The sequence below is a fragment of the Colias eurytheme genome, chromosome 9 (assembly GCF_061535395.1).
Source record: "Colias eurytheme isolate Ceu_HAF_F1 chromosome 9, ilColEury1 Martin Lab GWU primary, whole genome shotgun sequence".
In the NCBI taxonomy this organism is placed as follows: domain Eukaryota; kingdom Metazoa; phylum Arthropoda; class Insecta; order Lepidoptera; family Pieridae; genus Colias; species Colias eurytheme.
In genome coordinates, this window is record NC_142988.1 from 6,392,483 (window position 1) to 6,412,117 (window position 19,635).

A 19,635-nucleotide genomic window follows, 5' to 3' on the forward strand; every position below is an offset into this window, starting at 1 on the left:
TTTTTTATACGTCCATGGTGCTAATCGATAATAATGTAATGAAACGAAGAAGGGAATTATTGTATAAATACCTTGGAGATTTGCATTTCCTAAGTGCAGTCTCTCATCTGTACGCGAACTACTGAAATTTGGACATAATTATTATATATTCGCATATAACAATAGGTAAATTTAACTATATTGAATATAGATACTCCTAAGACTCTATATCACTTACTTATTTAAATGACTTGCAGCGCCGTAGTATTTTTGGAGATTTTCTACATCTTTGAAGACATTCACGTTCTTTGCGTCCTATAAAAATAATCAATTTTTCAAATAATAGTTAACAATTCCAATATTAATAAATTGTAGAGTAGATAATAGAATAATTATAATCACATAGGTACCTCGACATATTTCTGCAAGGACTCCCGGTCTAGAACAGGAATAGGTCTTTTTTCAACGGCATCTCGCAATGGTAAACGACCTTCGCTTTCGTCCTGAAGATTCCTATAAAAAAAAGGTAAAATATGTTTTTCAAGAAATTAAAACAATAACAATAAATTTTAAGTCAAGTTATAGGATTATCTTTTAAGATTTTATATTTTTTAAAACTTGCAATTTAAATGCCGAACAAATTTTTGGCGCCCTTTTTTTTCGACACATGAAGTGCGAAGGCCATAGATAGTAGATACTCCATGTGAAGATAAGAAAACTTAAAAAAAAAGAAAAAAACCTTAAAAATTAAATGAATTAAATAGATTTTGATACAGTTTTTATGTGAGAATAAAAAAAGTGTTTGAAAAATTTTAATTCATGAAAAATATTATTTTAAACTTATGATTAAAAATTACCAATTAAACTTTTAAAAAATAGCGATGATTACCTTAGAGGAATACTTTCAACAGATGCTCTAATTGGAGGTGCAATTGGTTCATGTTCCGGAACAGATTCAACAGCTTTTCTATCGAAGGCTCCTTCATCTTGATAACGTGGAGAGGCAGTCGCACTCACACACAGGGCAATACACTAAAAAGGGGGGAAAAAAATAAAAATACTTTAAATTACATATTCAGAACAGAACATAAATATTCATAATTCAGAATCAAATAAGTTTAAACATTTTAAGTATCAAATTCTTAGACCATTTATAAGCCATAATGTTTCGGATAAATTGGCAGTTTATCAAACAAAGGCTAGGCGGCTGTTGACCTGACAAAAAATGAATTCATTATTCAATAACAATGTGATGTATCAATTGTTGACGATTACTCAGAGAGATGATGTTTTTTTTAACTTTATTAGATCTTCAAAAGTTCCGTTACATTGCTGTTAGCAAAAAGCATTGAAGGATAATTGACGTTTTTGATGTCTCCTGCGGGTCTTAAAAAAAGCCATCATCTATTGTTGGCGCCATAATGATTAATTCTATGAAAATACTCAAAAAAGCGTGGGTGAATCCGGTCAGTGACCCATAGATCATGTATCGCACTATAACTTTGCGTAATTTACATAACTTGACAGACTTAAGACCAAGATCAACACTTGAGGCTTGTTCGCCGAAGTGTATTTTTAATTTCAATGTTTTGGAAAAGGCAATGACCTGTTTTATTTCTGAATAAATAATGCAAGAAAAGAATAATATTGAGGAAAGTTTCAACTAATCCAACTAATCAGTTTGAGTGATAAACTAAGTCGTATTTTGATCTTTTTAAATGATGTAGGTAATTTATTGCTGTTGTGCTGTTGTGTATTATTATTGATTACTCATAAAAAATGCTTTCTTCAGAAAGACAATCATAGGCTATGGTTATAATCTGTATTATGAATTTCAACCACTACAATAAGTAAACAATAATAATGAAATTTAATCAAGAGTGAAAGGTAGGTATTCAATGTTACAGTGAGTCAAAAATATCTATGTACAGGCTTGTTGATAGTGTAATATTTAAATAATAGTCCTACAGGAAAACAAATTCCTAATTCAATCATTTTCTACATATTTTTTAAGACAAAACAATTCGTGCATGTTTTATCCTGCAGATGGCTAACAAAATCGATTATAAAAATATAACATGATTACAAAAAGAGCTAAATAGTAGTTGCAGCGTTTGTTTTTGTTCAAATGCCGAAAATAAGTCATCTTAAAAAAAAATGAATAATAATTTCCTGTTAAAGATTTCAAACTATAATATCTAGAGTCTAGACTTATTGATGAACTTGCGACACAGATAAACTAAATATTTTGGCACAATAACGATGTATTTTGTATTCATCAGTAAACAGAATTTGTGTCCAGTTTGGAATTTAAATAAAGTTCTACAACCTTTAGCGAGCAAACGAGTTTGGTTGATAATAAATAAAGTTATATCATTAGATTGGAAACACGTTACATTTTTCATCTAAACATGAAATTGATCTAATAAATTGCCGTAAAATTAATAGCAGGTACATTGACTCTTGTTTAGGAAAATAACATAATTTGCATACAGGCATCATTGGCAGGTAGCAGCAGAGGTCATCGTCATCGGCTCACGACCATTACAAGGAACCTATTTTCGAGACCCGAGTGACATTTCGCCAGCGATTAGGACACGGATTTTTATTACACCCATTTAAAAACCCTCGCAGGAATCAGTTAATATTTTAGAACCAGAGTCTTTTTTAATTTTAATGATTCGATTTTTACGATACTTTAAATGTTTAATGTGATTTGTGTGTATTTTTCTTTAAAAGTTAGGTGGGCTATAACAAGTAACAACATACAGTCATTATCAAAATCGCATAAACATAATTTAGGATTAATTCTTATTTCTGAACAATTCGTTTATTGACTCTAGCTGTAGTGATCACTATTTTTGCAAATTATTAATCTATACATACAATATTATTACTGAAGATATTTTTTGGTATGAACGCGCTTATCTCAGGAATTACTGGACCAATTTAAAATAACGCTTTCAAACAAACAAACTGTTTAGCATTATACATATTATAAGTAAAGATTTACCTTTTTTCTTATGTTGTTTCGCTTAGACATTCTGAATATTTTTTTATGTATAGATATTACTTGCTTACCGCCCACGGCTTCGCCCGCTTTGTCTAAAACCCAATAAATTATATACTAAAACCTTCCTCTTAAATCACTCTTTAAAAAAAACCGCATCCAAATCCGTTGCGTAGTTTTAAAGCTTTAAGCATACAAAGGGACATAGGGACAGAGAAAGCGACTTTGTTTTATACTATGTAGTGATTATAGGCTGATTTTTTATTTTATCCCAGAGGGTCTTACCGAAGACCAAAGTACATATTCTCATAAGTACCTATATTATGCATAAAAACAATACCTACTAATTATAATTATTAAAAGGATAATTTGCAAGGATATAAACGTATGTTGTTGTTTATAAGATCGTGTGCTGAAACTCAGATGACGACTATAAATCGATTACTTTACATTTTATAAGTTTGTATAGAGAATTGATTATTTTCCGCCTTAAAAATAATACTTATTGACAAAAATACTATGAACCTACTCTTATAAGTACACTAGTGGTCCGCCCCGGCTTTGCCCGTGGTAGGTACATATTTCGCAATAAAAGGTAGCCTATAGTCCTTTCTCGGGTATCAAAATATGTATCTCCATGACAAATTTCATGCAAATTGGTTCAGTAGTTTAGACGTGATTGAGTAACAGACAGACAGACAGAGTTACTTTCGCATTTATAATATTAGTATGGATAATATTAGGAAGAGAAGAACATTAAATTGTTACTGAATTTAATACTATTGTATCGATTGTTGTAATTATCGGTGCTCAGACATCACATCATTAATCGTCTGTAAAGACGCAGAAATCAACAACTGTATCGGTATTGAAAATTCCCATGTTATTCCTAAAGGAAAAAGGTTCTACCTACTTTTTTTTGCTTATTATTTCTTTTCGTTAACTGTTAAGTATTATTATATTAATTTAATATTAATAATACGTTTTTATATAGGTTTGCCGACCATCGGACCTATATTGCTCTATAAATAAATAAATAAATAAATCATCTTTATTTGGTTCTTTGGCTCTACTAATGTGTGGACTTACCTACTCTCCAAATTGGGATAAACTATATACATATTTTTGTAATACATATATACGAACTACATAATAGTAAATACCAATGTCCAATAGAATAAGTATTCTGGGAAAGTAAGATTTCGTAGAGTAAATTTTTTTTTGCTCTTTAATAAAATAAAATAATTTAGTTGCTCTACATCAGCTCTGATTATATCAACGCTACTATTTGGTTTTTCAATATTTGATCTGGTTTCAATATTTTATATGTAGAGCAAAAATTACTAGTAACATATATTTAATTGATGTTTAATTAATAAAATATTATTATGACAAATTTGCTGCTCTAGATTTGCGATGAACAGAAAGAGCATCATAAGGTATTTATTTGTAATCATCTATAATAACCTTAATGACTATTCACACGCACCGGTGAAAAATATGCCATTTTAATTTTTAATTAAGGTTTTGAGATTAGGTTATATGAAAACAATAAATTCTTTTTAATTATTGCTTTTAGCCACAACTTTAAAAAACATTTAATGCGCAATGTGCACTTAATACATTGGTATTTTCTTGCGTTTGGTTGTGCGTTTTATACAATACTAGCGGCCCGCCCCGGCTTCGCCCGTGGTACATATGAAAAATAGAGGTTGGCCGATTCTCAGACTTACCCGATATGCACAGAAAATTTCATGAGAATCGGTCCACCCGTTTCGGAGGAGTATGCAGACTAACATTGTGACACGAGAATTTTATATATAAGAAAGATTATGTAATTTGTTAAGACAATAACTAATAAGGATATAAGTAGTTATGTATTATAATAATATTTTTGTAAATATGTAGTTACTTTTAACTTGCGTAAGTAAAAAAAATATTGCGCATCTTTTTGGTCAAAGAAAATTTCATTTATTATTTTTAGAAAATATAATTATGTAATTGAAATAACTCACCACTGATAATATTCTTAACCCCATAACGGGGATGTTTTTATTTACAACTCCGATTATTATTCTGAAAGTAAAAAAAGCATTTCTATATTCATGTAAAAATAAGAGATGGATTTTTTAACATTTCAAAAATAGAGCTAAAACGTACCTGCTACAGATTTACTTAACAAGGATAAGATTGGCAAGGGTTGTCTTCACTCAGTATCCAGTATTGTTAGCTACGCCTGCGCCGGCGTCGCGGGTGCCGTGCGACTGAGCTGACAACGCACGAGTGTCCTAGTGTTAATACCTCGGTGTCATCGAGCTTCACATCTCGCACCTACGCATATGTGTATTATGTATTATCGAATTTTGGGACTCATCTGCCTCACAAAAAATAAAGACTTTCTGGAAGGACAAAGCTGTGCCATACCTACCTAAAAATTTTAACGAATGCAATGTTATGATTTAGCTTGTTGTTGCTAATTCATCGCTTACTTTTTTGGGATATGAAAATGTCACGAACAAAGGTCTACTGGCATTTATTAATTATATCATGTTAGTTCCGCAAATGTTTCATCTATTATTCATATAATTACTGCCAGATATGATATGTCCTCTATTCTTATAATCAATATCATCATCAATACATATAATAAAATTCTAGAAAAGTGGTGTCTGTACAATGAAAATATGTAAAAAAAAATTAGCAGGGGTTATTACTAAATCGATCCCAAACCCAAAACTGTTGTTAAAAAAATTTTTGTCTGTTTGTCTGTTTGTCGGTTTGTCTGTTTGTCTGTTTGTCTGTATGTTTGAACACGCTAATCTCAGAAACGGCTTATCCGATTTAGATGCGGTTTTCACTAATATATTGTGGTAAGCTTCATTTAACATTTAATGTTTATTTCATGTCAATCGGTTCATAAATAAAAAAGTTATGACCATTTAAGTAATCACAGCGAACATTTGCTAAGGCATTCTATACATGAATTACTTTATTACGTAAATTATACGCTAAAGTTATTCCTTGACATGTCCAGATGATCATATCGAAAGTCAGCATGCGTGGGGGGGGTGGTTATGCTGAGGGGGTAGTAGGGGGGGTCAAAGGACCTTTATTTAGATTTTTGCTCATAAGTCTAAAACCTGCACAAATAGCATTATGGTTACTTCTAGGTAAATTTTCTATATAAAAGGTCTTTGAAATTATATCGTAGGTATTATATTTTTAACCCCCGACGCAAAAAGAGGGGTGTTATGACCGCTATGTGTGTATTGCGTGTCTGTCTGTGCCACCGTAGCTCGCTAACGGGTAATACGAATTAGATGCGTTTTTTTGTTACATTAGTTGTTTATTATATTATATAGGCGTGAAAAAAACGCATGTTAGTTGTTAATGTAGGTTGTTAATGTAGGTTATACCCAAGTGATATATCAAATGAAAATAGACGACATGTCAGAAACAATTAGTCAAATTTTATCAAAATCGGTTCATCCATTTATTTGATATAGGGGTAAAAGTGGGAATAAATAAATGAATTTTATCAAATATACTCAAGTGACGAATCTAATGAAAGACATGACGTGTAAAGTACAATAAGACATATTTTATCAAAATTGGTTCATCCATTTATTGGATAAAAGTGGCAATAAAAGTTGTCAAATATACCTAAGTGGCATATCAAATGAAAGGGCATGACCTGACGTGAGAAGTATAATGAGGCATAGGTATTTAATCAAAATCGGTTCATCCATTTATTATATAGAGGGGTAAAAGTGGGAATGAAAAAAACGAATGTTGTCTGTTATACCCAAGTGATATATCAAATGAAAAAAGACGACCTGTCAGAAACAACAAGTCAAATTATATCAAAATCGGTTCATCCATTTATTTGATATAGGGGTAAAAGTGGGAATAAATAAATAAATTTTATCAAATATACTCAAGTGACTTATCTAATGAAAGACATGACGTGTAAAGTACAATAAGACATATTTTATCAAAATTGGTTCATCCATTTATTGGATATAGGTATAAAAGTGGGAATAAAAGTTGTCAAATAATATACCCAAGTGGCATATCAAATGAAAGGGCATGACCTGACGTGAGAAGTATGATGAGGCATATTTAATCAAAATCGGTTCATCCATTTATTGATTTATAGCGGTAAAAGTGGGAATGAATAATCGAATGTGGTCAAATAATATAATCAAGCGACATATCAAATGACGTGTGAATTACAATTAGTCATGTTTTATCAAAATTGGTTAATCTGTTTATTACATATAGGGCACCTTAGGGGTGATAGTGGGGATAAATAATCCAAATGGAGTACCAAACGAAAGGATATGACATGTACATAATATATATATAGGTATGATTAGACATGGTTTAGATCAAAATCGGTTCTGCCATTTACTAGGGGTGAAAGGGAAAAGTTGAAAGTCTGTGAAAGTAGAAGGAATATGGGAGCGGGAGAATAACCACATCCTGGAAATTTTGAACTCTTCTGTACCTAAGTTTTATAGCTCAGTTTAGTAATAAATTTTACTAACAATTCTTTTGTGTTATTATTTATTTTATTTCTTATCTTTATAATAATGTGTAAGTACTTATAATTTAGTTGTATATGATAGTACGTGTTTCAAGACATGTTTACTCAATAATTGTGTGTTAAGTAGTAACTACTATGCAGTCACTATTACACGCGGACGAAGTCGCGGGCACAGCTAGTCCAAAATAAAATTGAAAAGTAATCAGAGAACTAAACACCCCAAAAAGTCAAATACTTACCTTTTAATTGGGTGATAGTATAAAACATAAATCTTATATATAAAAATGAATCGCAAAATGTGTTGGTAAGCGCATAACTCGAGAACGGCTGAACCGATTTCGATAATTCTTTTTTTATTATATTCCTTGAAGTACGAGGATGGTTCTTATGTAGAGAAAACGTAAACATGTACCACGGGCGAAGCCGGGGCGGACCGCTAGTTATTTATAAATATATTTAATACTAGCCTGACATTTGCAGTTTTATAGAGTCTTAAATCATTCTTATATGTTAAACCTATTAGTTTTGGGACAAAATCAAATACAATATTATTAAAAGCGTTATTAAGATTGATTCATAACGATTTATTGTCCTTATAATCATTATTACGCTTTTAAGCAGTAAACTTTTATAACAACAATATAACTCAATACTGCTAACCCAAAATTAATTTGTTTGACAACAAATTAAGTAATTATTATTTAAATTAGCACAAACAAAACATAATTCTGGAAATTTGTTATTTTGTTTTTATTTGTAATTAATTTACACTTTCGTGTGTAATAAATTCCTTGAAGTATGAGAATGGTTCTTATGTAGAGAAAACGTAAATATGTACCACGGGCGAAGCCGGGGCGGACCGCTAGTAATTAATATATTTATGACAGGTTGTTGGTTTATTTATAATATTATTTATTTCGATCAATATAAAAAATTTAATGTGTTGTACTGTGCCTTTAAAGTTTAAACTTTAAAGATATATTTAAATTTAAAAATGTTATATATTATGTGTAATCTTGTTTATAACATATTATAGAAGTTTATTAATAACATAGCACTGGAAATTTGGTAATTAGTACTTACCTACGTTAAGCGAAGCATTCGTGGAGCACTATTATACACTAAATATAATTTTCGAACACATTAAATATATATTTAAATTATTAATAAATTACGACGTACATGTCAAGTAGGTAGAGCAGTGATAATGTAGCTGCGAGGTTTCTTTTTCATGTGGGAATACGTGGTTCCGCGATGAGCAGACGGTAAAGCGCCACAATTACTATGCAAGCTGCGTATCTTCCTTTCTTCCCGCCAATGTCACTCGCATTGTTTGCCGGCATGCAGTCACCGTCGTCGTATCGACTAACAGTAAACCTACTAAGTGGACCCTGAAATTGGCATTGCCCTTGTTACGCTCATTGATTTAATACACGACCTAGTCTCCTCGAGGAAGTTTTCTGTTTAGGACGTACATATACGTTCAAAGTAAATTTTGTAGTCTAGCGTTTTACAGCTTCTTTGGGAGCAGACAGGCAAACTCATTGATGAGTTGCGGGATAAGGAGGGTGAGGGTCGTTCCGCCGTATCTACTAAATTCCGTTAAATTATCAGTTCGTCACAAATGGTATAGTTTTGTTTTTCAGAGATGACCACGGGAAAGATAATTCACTGGTTAAGAAAGAATAACACGATATATATATTTTTAAAAGATTTATTATTGTCAAAAAGACCCGGCATAGAAAATGCTTCGTATCATATTAATTTAATATATTATATTAGATTTAATCTATAGTCGCTTTTTACAAAGAAATTCAAAAATATGATAGGATGAAATGGGTTTTATTCGCGGAATTTAAAATGACGTGAAGACATTTTTGTTTTGAATATATTAGTTATAAGCAAAATTGAAAGCATCAACTACATATTATTAAGCCTGTTTTTCGATCTTTTTGACGAATATTATGCGTTGATTTATGAAATATAAGTATCGCTAGAGATTTTGGGTGGAATTTAGATCGTTTCATTGTAAATATATTGAAGGTATTGTATGAAAATATACAGGTTTGATAATAATAGCATTCATATATTGTATTTAATCAATCACTAGTTATGTGTTAATTTCACATTATGAGATTTACCCCTTCATTTGTTATTAGATACCCCGATGCATCACATGATGGCATGCATCACATGATTGATTTCTTGGGATTGTCAGAATTACATGCGAATTTCATGGTAGCACTTTAACGCGAGCTTTAAACTAATTGAGTTCTTGTTATTAAAATAAACCAGAAACTAATTATGTTAAAGTCGATTCAAATACGTACATTTTTATTAACAACATAGCATTTTATAACATGTAAGTATTATAAAGTAAGCTTATGTTAAAAAATTATGCCTCTGCCTTTACTTTACCTTTTAATAACTAATTATTCAAGCAGATAAATTACGGAATAATGGTAATTATTTTTTTGTTTATGGTTATCAGTAAAGTATACTTATAGACGTTTTATTTTTGTTTTAAATGTCATCATATGATTTCATACGATATTCAAGTTATGAAGAGCAGAAAGTTTATTGAACTGTGAAAAACGTTGAAGAATTTCCTGCCCTTTTGTTTATATTTTAAAATGAACCGGTCTGATATGTGTTTACTTAAAACTAGGTGAGCCGAGTATCTTGGATATTTGCAATACTAAGGGTATTGCTACGGGAGCAGTCCTCTTCGAGTCAAGTTCAAGGTGAATCATTGGCATTTATTAGGCGATTCGTCAACTTTGCTGCAAGGTAGAGATAGGTCTATTTCTATATGAAACATTAATTTTAATCAAATAAACAGGACAGGTTATGAAAAAAATAAGCCGTTAGTTATGTTTCGGTATTTTATCAAAATATGTATCTACAGCTGTATTTGAACATCTCTAGAAAATTAAACAGCACCAAATATCTAGACAATAGACATAGACAATATTGTATTTTTAGTGATGCTATTGACTAAAGTTAGAGGCCGATTCATTAACATTGAAGTTCTAATTAGTAGAATATAAATATTGTATAATAGTAGAGTACGCGTCAGCGTACTGTTATCAGTTATTTGTAGCAGTTGAACCGAGGGTTTCAGGTCGTCACGTTGTGCATCGAATTTATAAAATGTCAGCTAAAATCAAACAATTGTTTATTAGTAAAAATGTTGTGACAGAGACAAAAATTTTCGATGGTGGTGTATTGGTTGACGAGACTGGAGTTATCGAAAAAATAGTAAGCCGAAATGAAGCCCTCAGAATAATTAAGGAGAGTCGTCAAAGTGTTGAAGTAAGAATATTTTATGCTTATTTTTATTACTTATGATGCGATTATTTGTCTCTGGCTGCTATCTATAAACGAAGATGAATTTTTAAGGCCAAGATACTTGTTGATAAGGTCAAATCAATTGTTGAACATAAATAACTCATTTTTATCTTCATTATTTTATTTAAACATTACGCAGATATGATCTATGCAATTATCTTTCAAGACTTGCCATCTTTTGATATTAACATTATTATATGAAGGAAACTATTTTTTCAGAAATAAATTTTTTCTCAATTAATTTTTTACAACCTCATAAGCAATGTTATTCCATGGAATTCATTTTGAAATAGTGAGTTTATTTTTAATTAATGATATCTGTATCGGTACATTAACATTAATTATTCTATTGACATGTAAAGCACAGTGTGAAGGTAAGATAGAGTAAAAACTAATACACTAAAGGCTTTGTCAGATAGGACGCGTATTTTAGCGCTGCGTAGTAGCGCTGCAGCGTCCTGTTTTAACGTCGCGCGAGGCTTCGTCAAACAGAACGCTTTAGCGCGCGTTAGGACACAGCAATTGATATTATTAAAGCTGCATGTTGTTTACATAATTATTACTTACGAACAAAACAAGGTACAGCGATATTAATTCCGGAGTCGGAAGAATTTTTTACTTACCAGTTTCATTAATTTCTTCTCCGATTTGTGCCCACAATTTTGCCTTTATTGATATATCTTTATAGTTTATATGAACTATCCTTCGTATTATATAAGCATGGATATTTTCTAAGCAATTCTATCAAATTTTCGGTCAATATGCAGTATTTTATTATTATTTTACGCCTATTAACTCCGACGCTAAAATAAAATTTGTAAAAAAATACAACACCCGACGTTAAAGCGTCCTAACGCCGCGACAGAGCGTTGCTTTCTGCTAGCGCCGGCGCTCTGTTTGACGGTATTCTACGATGGTAGTAGAACACATCTTAGCGTCATATCGCGGCGTCAACTTAACGCTCTGACGCGCGCTAAGTACGCGTCCTGTCTGACAAAGCCTTAATATCAGCTTCGAAGTATATCAACTCGTAGTAGCGTGAACCAATAGAGAACATCCTTATTATTTGATGTGTAGGTATATTTCATTTCAAAATTTACTCATCCGGCGTTTTGAAAATGTATGGAACATTTTTAAAAATAAACTTCACGTTTACCCAAAGGCCTTAAAAAAGGAAAAAGCGCACAAGACCTTCCAATCGAACCAGTTTCAAAATATTATATGAGGTGACGTTTACATAAGGTTTAGGTATATAAATTGTGAACATCGTGCGGACCCCATCCGGTCCATGGACAGTAGAATCGCCAAAATGCACCAATGCACTTATTATGCACCATACATCTGTGTATTTCTTCGAATTATAATATAAAGTTCTCTGCAACTATATTAGGTATCCTTAAGTCCTTCTATATCTAATCCTCTCTTAATACCAGCATAATAGCATCTTAATACATAATATAATATTGTCCATGACCTTATATTGTTTAGGCCATAAAAGTCTTGTCTTTTGCTAATGCTAACAAAATATATTTTAAATTAAATGTTAACGGTTGTATATTTGAACTTTTTCAAATCGTATATTAATCAAAATATTGCAATAAAATGCAGCAAAGATAATATTAAACAAGTGACCTGTGAGACCAATAAAATTTATAGCTCTTAATTTCTTCGATCATCAAGATATTTTAATGGACTTGCTCTATTAATAATAGGATAGTTGGATTTTATAGTAAATAATAGTAGCTACTAATTGAACGAAGCGGAACTAGATCACTAAAGCAGACAGGAGTGCGATGGGATTTCGTTAAAAAAATTCATTATCAGCTTTTTTCAGAAAATTTTTGAGACTAAATCTATGTAGCTCGGCTCTGATTTATCATCTATTCACTAATGGATTATATTATCTTCCCAGGTAATAGATGGTGGTGAGTTAGCAATAATGGCAGGCGTGGTGGACTCCCACGTGCATGTCAATGAGCCTGGACGAACTGCCTGGGAAGGATTTCGCACCGCTACCAACGCTGCTGCCGCGGGAGGCATTACCACTATAGTTGATATGCCTTTGTAAATATAAGTTTCTAATTTATAATTTCGTTAATGCTCATGAAATAATAAATACATAAATTATTGCATCCGAACGCTTCCTAAATTTCTTCCTAATTATTCTAATTATACTAGGTAGTAGGTGTTTTTATCAACACTAATTGCAGTATTTATTTGCATGTAGGATTGTATAGGGATACCTATTTGCTTTCAATTAAGATTCTTAACATGAATTTCCTTAGAAGTTTATCAATTGCCAGTCTAATAGCATTTAAATGTCTTTATTACTCATAAAAGTCAAGTTAGAATAAAACACCATCTGAATTTATTCCGCTTGTTTTTCGTTTTTTAAAATACAATACATTTATAATATTATGTTTGTTGTATTAATAGGTGTTGTAAAAGTGGATTTATTGATCCGGTCAAGAGTGTCTGATTTAGGAATCAATAGTTATTATCTTCAATATATAAATTAGTAATTTATATAGCCTTTAATAAACCAAAAACCTTAACTAAATTCAGTTCTCTACTATCAGTCTCTACCATTCACGAAAGACGCAATTTTGACAAACGAGTACCTACCATCGATTATTTTTATAATTCTATACGACTATATATCCATTCAACTGTTTACTGCAACCAGAAATAATTATTGTACACACCAGAAAGATAATTATGTAGATCCAAGTGCCAAGTAATAAAGTTGCTAGCCTTTTGTAGAGCTGCGACTGGTATGTCGTTAAATAGCTGTTTGAATAAATGGATTCTTTTTAGCCATTTTGCTATAGGAACCCATACTAGGTTCTACGAATTATTATCATTTATCAGAGAATAGTAATTATATTTACCTACGATGACCCTAATTAACTATAATTGTTATTGTTAATTATGTAAATATACTTAAAAAGACTATATGAATACAGTTTATTGATTTTTAACGAAAGTGAAAGGTTTTCTTACTCTCAAAAAATGTATTTGGTTGATTGTTGCAGAAATTCAATTCCACCGACGACGACATTGGAAAATCTGAAGGTTAAAGCGTCGTCTGCCAACGGAAATGTGTATGTTGATGTTGGATTCTGGGGCGGAGTTATAGTTGGAAATCAGGTACGAACTAAGATAATTATTAATTAACCTAATTGCAAGATAGTATTATTAAGTATTTTAAAACAAAACGCTTTCAAAATTACAATGCGCTTATCAACCAATAGAATTTCGCTTAATATTTTGTCAGATATGATGTACCTACCTAATTTAAATGTATAATTTACATAAAATAAACGGTATCTTGCCAACGTTCGTATATTATTTGATATTGTAATAGCGACCAAACGAGTGGAATTAATTCGTAAGCTTCACATGCTGCCCATATAAACAACCACAACAATGATTTATTGCTAACCTTAACTACATTTTATGATCTAGATGGGACAATATGGGATTATATGACAATAAAAATAAATAAAACAACAGTATAATATATCAATTATCAATATAATTATATTATATTGATAATTGATATATTATACTGACGACGCGGTTGGCGCAGTGGTAAAGTAACTGCCTACTGAGCCGACGGTCCCGGGTTCGATCCCCGGTCAGGGCAAATATTTGTGTGATGAACTCAATTATTTGTTCTTGGGTCTGGGTGTTATTATCTATATATGTATTTATCAAATATTATATTTATCGTCGCCTAGTACCCACAACACAAGCCTTAATTGAGCTTACTGTGGGACTAGGTCGATTTGTGTAATAATGTCCTATAATATTTATTTATTTATTTATTTATTATATGCAACTTCTTCTTTATCTATTTCAGGATTCCCTTCAAGATCTCGTCGACGCCGGTGTAGTTGGTTTCAAATGTTTTCTTTGCCCCAGCGGCGTGGATGAATTTCCTAATGTGGGTGTTGAAGATCTCAAAAAAGCATTCCAGGCCCTCGAAGGAACCGGATCAGTACTAGCTGTATGTGAAATTGTATAAAATATATTTTCTGACAAAGGAAAACTCGCATATGTCCCGATCCCGTGGGATTTCCGGGATAGAACTAATCCTATGTCCTTTCTAGTTCCTTAGGTCTCAAACTATCTACGTACCAATCAAATTTCATATAAATCGGGCTATTACCTAGCTTAGGAATGGAGAGAGACGAACCGACAGATAGACATGATATTATAGCATGTGAGAAAGAGATCATTATCGACACATAAAATGGCGTGAATTAATGTAATTTAAATGTTTTAATGTCATTATTTAATTACCTACTTAAAATAACAAGGTTAAGATACCGATGAAGGAAAGACGTTATAAAAAGAATGTAGTCGCTTCTTCAATAAAAACAAATCAATCGTAATAGTCGTGAATTTGTAATAAGATGCTTAAAGAAATATAAATTCAATTACATACTTATGTAGTTTGTTAACAAACATCATTTTTTTAAATACATAATATAGTTACTTACTAAGTAGTAATAAAAACATGATTTTTTATAAAAATAAAAGTGAGAAGTAAATACTAAGAAAAACCCGAAAATATCACCAGCTATGCGTTACATCAAAGTATAATCCGTTATGTTATATGTATATAACAATGTCGTCATCTGTTTATATTATAATATTTATTAGGCTGATACGTAGAAATCAGCGAAACACTCAACACAGAGTGACAGAGATGGTAGTTTAGTGGTCAAACTCAAATACTTTTTTTCATGTAAAATATTGTAATCCAACGTCATTTAATAACTAAATAATAAACTTTTAACATAATTATTTTACTTACTTTCAGTTTCACGCTGAACTGGAAGACGATACACCGTGCATGGCTAAAAAGAAAGCACAAGGTAGGTATATCAGGTAGAGCTAACACAAATTTTAGGGTCCGTACCTAATTCTTAAACAATGAGATAATATGATATTTTTCCCTCTTAAAGAAAAATTTCATAAATTATATATTAATGAGTAAAATTACCAAAATAGCTGAAACGAAAAACGTACATAGGTCTCAGCCTATGTAATGTATTTCTATACCATTTCTTTAACAAGTTAATTATGGCCCAAGTTTGCTATTCCATAATTTAAATAAAAATAAATAATGTAACCCGGTTATGCCATTGGCATTACTATGAATTATGTATTTTTTTAAGGCCGCCTACTCATTTTTTTAAATTTGTATATTATACGATGAAGTCAATTCTATTCTAATAAATATACTTATTTCCATTATGCAAGATCCGGAGGACTACAATACCTATTTAGAATCAAGAACGCCCAAAATGGAATTAGATGCAATAGCACTCATAAATAACTTTGTTAAGACCACTGAGTAAGTATATTTCATATAGATCAAATTTTTGTGTTCATATAAAAATCCATAGGGAGGTTTAATTCCCAATATGGGTTCGTTCGAAGGTAAGGTGATCTTTACTATTTTTACTAATCTTTAAAATACCATATAATGTGTATTATAGCGTACGTGTCCACATAGTCCACGTGTCATCTGCGAATGTAGTGCCTCTTCTGGTAGAAGCCCGTCAAGCGCGTTTGGCTGCTTCTCATCCAGCGTGGCGAGGCGGAGTCACAGCTGAAACCTGCCACCATTACCTATCCCTGAGTGCTGAAGAAATCCCTAAAGGACATAGTGAATATAAATGTGCTCCACCTATTCGGGAGAAGGATAATAAGGTAGACTGTAGTCTGTACCCGTTGAGCTTCAATTTTATGTGCGCCTGCTCATTTTGTTTAAAAACTTTAATAATTAACATTGCATTCAAAAATCTGTAGGAGAAGCTGTGGGCACACTTATTGAAAGATGATTTAGATATGGTGGTATCAGACCATTCGCCTTGCACACCGGAGCTGAAGTGTAAGAACAATTTGGAAGCTTGGGGTGGAATATCATCAGTGCAATTTGGTACGTTAAACTTCTTACTTATAAATTAACCACAAATACATATATGCCTATGTATTAATTAATTAGACATAAATAAATTGTTGTTTCAAATATAAGAAATATACCTATAAAATATAACTTGAAAGTTCTTTATATTACATACAGTACCTAGTTCAAGTCAAGTATTGTAATGATTGGTAAAGCCATAAATTGACATAATATCACGTATCCCGAGGAAGCTTTCAATTATTTAGTAAAATAACTCACTAACATCATTATTTTAATTAACTCTGTTTTATAGGATTATCTCTATTTTGGACTCAAGCGCATTCCCGTGGTTTAGACTTAAAAGCTATAAGCAAATACCTGTGTAGTGGTCCTGCACATCTCTGTGGTCTCGAAAAACAGAAAGGCGCTTTGAAACCGGGCCTCGATGCTGATATAATTTTATTCGACCCAAATGAAACGTTTGTAGTTTCATCTAATATTATTCGTCATAAAAATAAGGTGAGTAAAAATATTTAAGTAAAATCATTACAGTTATAACTATATCGTGAATTTCATTATATAAACAGAACAGAATAAACAGAATGTATCAAATTTATTTTACTTATTTTAGCTGTAGGTAGTTTGAACACCAAACGTTGTTGTTTTTGCTAATCAGTCTGAAACTCTTTTTTAGAGTATAAGTATTCTTTGGTCTGAAATATTACAATATAAACTATCGACTAGGTATTTTCTATTCAGTCATCATAATTCTTAATTTACCATTTACTATGTGTATACCTTGCTAATTTTATGAAAAATTGTTTAAGCTAACGCCATATATTGGGAAGGAATTGAGAGGAGTTGTGAAGAAAACTTACCTTCGAGGAAAATTAATATATTCCGATGGCGATATTATCGGGGAGCCGAAAGGAAGATTGTTATTAAAAAAATTGAAAATATAAGAAATTGATGTGACATATAGGACAGTGTTTTTCATTTAGCACAATAAATAATAGTCAAATCCAATGAAGCCTATGCTAGGTATATTTTATAGATACCTAGTTATTAGTTTTATTAATCATTTCTCCCCAAGCTATTAAATTTGTTCAGCTTATTATCATTACATTTTTTCTTCTTATTTCATAATCGTAACCTAAAGCTATACGACCATCACAGAAATAATAAAAACATACAAAAAAGATTGCACATGTTCTCAGATCTAGCCGCCTGAAAGTAACAAATAATATACCTACTTCATATACATACTTACATATTAATTATAATCTGATTTATTATCTACTATAAAATCCATATATTCCATACTAATATTATAAATGCGAAAGTAACTCTGTCTGTCTGTCTGTTACTCAATCACGCCTTAACTACTGAACCAATTTGCATGAAATTTGGTATAGAGATATTTTGATACTCGAGAAAGGACATAGGATAGGTTTTATCCCGGAAATCCTACGGAAACGGGTTTTTCTTTGAAAACGCGGGTGAAGCCGCGGGCGGAAAGCTAGTATGTAGCTTCAAAAAGAGTCAGCGGAGAGAGCTAGAGAACGAGTTAACGCTGGACGACGTTCCAGTTGATATATCACGACCACTAGCGTTGCTCCTAAGCAGCCGGCATTTTAAGTATGGACTAAAATAATCGGAAATGGTGTTTTGCTTCTCCGATTTTGCACATTACACTTAACTACACTGGTAGTTCAGGACCGAGGGCGGTTCAAGTGGGTACTGAGCCGCCTATAACATCTTTCCGGTCCTGTGACTGTCCTGCCCACTTTGGGTAATCGATAATGAGGCAGGGAAGCCACATAGTCTGGCATATAGCTGCGGGAACTCTGGTGCGTTCTACAAGAGATCCCGGAGTCCCCGCTACCATGCTTTGGGTTTGGCCGTCGAGGAGGTTTTAGTGGGTAAGAATCCCACATGCTCTCTTTTTCCCCCAAAAGAGAGTATCTTTTGAAGATTTCCTCCTCGTTACCAAAAAAAAAAAAAAAAGTATGTTATAAAGAGCTAACGTTTCTAAGCTTGAACAGGGTAATCTTTGGATGGATGAAAATTATTTTGGATAGATAGACGGCAGACCAATTGAATACATACCTATAAAATATATTTTTCATCATTGAGATATTATTATATACTACGTATTTTTCATATTTTCGGCACCAACGTCAGCTTATTATGTATTGTTAGTGGGAATTGGAATGTAGGTAAGCAGTCTTTAAATAACTTTTAATAGAAGGTAATAGCTGCGACGCGTTGCTTGGTAGAACCGCCTGTTCAGTGATGAGGTCGCCTTATTTTTAACCGACTTGTTTCAGAACAGATTTACGTGATTATTATTTTGTTTGATGCGGAATAGTTTCGAATTAGTCCCATACAACAATTTATTCGGGTAGAAACAGTAGTTTTTATTTTATGAGCATTTTTGTCATTTCTCGACGACTTTATAGAAATCTAGCAAGTAGGTAAATGTGATTCACTTCCCGGTTACCGATTGAGCTGAAATTTTGTATGGCGATGAAAAATCATTATCACATAGAATAGAGCTGACAAGAGCTGACGGACTTCTCCGTTTTCTTTCAACACAGGAACTAAAGGGGATATAGGTAAACCTGATGGCAATTAGGGAATCTGATGGCAATTAGGGAAATCAAAATTTTGAGTGTGCAACCCTAGGGAAAATGGACTGAACGATCTTGATACTGCGTATTGCACGCCTCATAAGCGAAGCGTTGAGGTGGGTACTACTGTCACTTCGCGCAAAACACCTGATTTTTCAAACTTAAAATGTCTTTATGTATCATACATTGC

The 19,635-nt window shown here is 32.1% G+C and overlaps 2 protein-coding genes across 2 annotated transcripts in view; one reads left to right on the forward strand and one right to left on the reverse strand.

Annotated features, from left to right (window-relative positions):
* Positions 1-5,248, reverse strand: part of Cht10 (Chitinase 10) — a 31,285-nt gene extending 26,037 nt beyond the window's left edge. The window contains exons 1-6 of the mRNA XM_090105997.1: positions 5,150-5,248; positions 5,005-5,065; positions 869-1,011; positions 390-492; positions 218-294; positions 72-121 (exon numbers count right to left, since the gene is read on the reverse strand). Of these exons, the coding sequence (XP_089962123.1) occupies positions 72-121; positions 218-294; positions 390-492; positions 869-1,011; positions 5,005-5,028 (397 nt within the window). The 5' untranslated portion in view covers positions 5,029-5,065; positions 5,150-5,248. The remainder of the gene's footprint in view (positions 1-71; positions 122-217; positions 295-389; positions 493-868; positions 1,012-5,004; positions 5,066-5,149) is intronic.
* A 5,407-nt stretch (positions 5,249-10,655) lies between these two features.
* Positions 10,656-18,034, forward strand: LOC149905839 (uncharacterized). The gene is made up of 10 exons (XM_090105408.1): positions 10,656-10,853; positions 12,802-12,953; positions 13,925-14,039; positions 14,755-14,901; positions 15,721-15,775; positions 16,164-16,257; positions 16,403-16,616; positions 16,716-16,845; positions 17,126-17,331; positions 17,640-18,034. Exons 1-10 carry the CDS (start codon positions 10,692-10,694, stop codon positions 17,772-17,774), a joined length of 1,410 nt encoding a protein of 469 aa, XP_089961534.1. The 5' UTR covers positions 10,656-10,691; the 3' UTR covers positions 17,775-18,034.
* The last annotated feature ends 1,601 nt before the right edge of the window (positions 18,035-19,635 follow it).

Coding starts and splice junctions, on each gene's coding strand:
- LOC149905839 (XM_090105408.1), top strand. CDS start 10,692: ATGTCAGCTAAAATCAAACAATTGTTTATTAGTAAAAATGTTGTGACA. Junction 12,954..13,924: donor ACTATAGTTGATATGCCTTT/GTAAATATAAGT, acceptor TGATTGTTGCAG/AAATTCAATTCCACCGACGA. Junction 16,846..17,125: donor AATATCATCAGTGCAATTTG/GTACGTTAAACT, acceptor TCTGTTTTATAG/GATTATCTCTATTTTGGACT.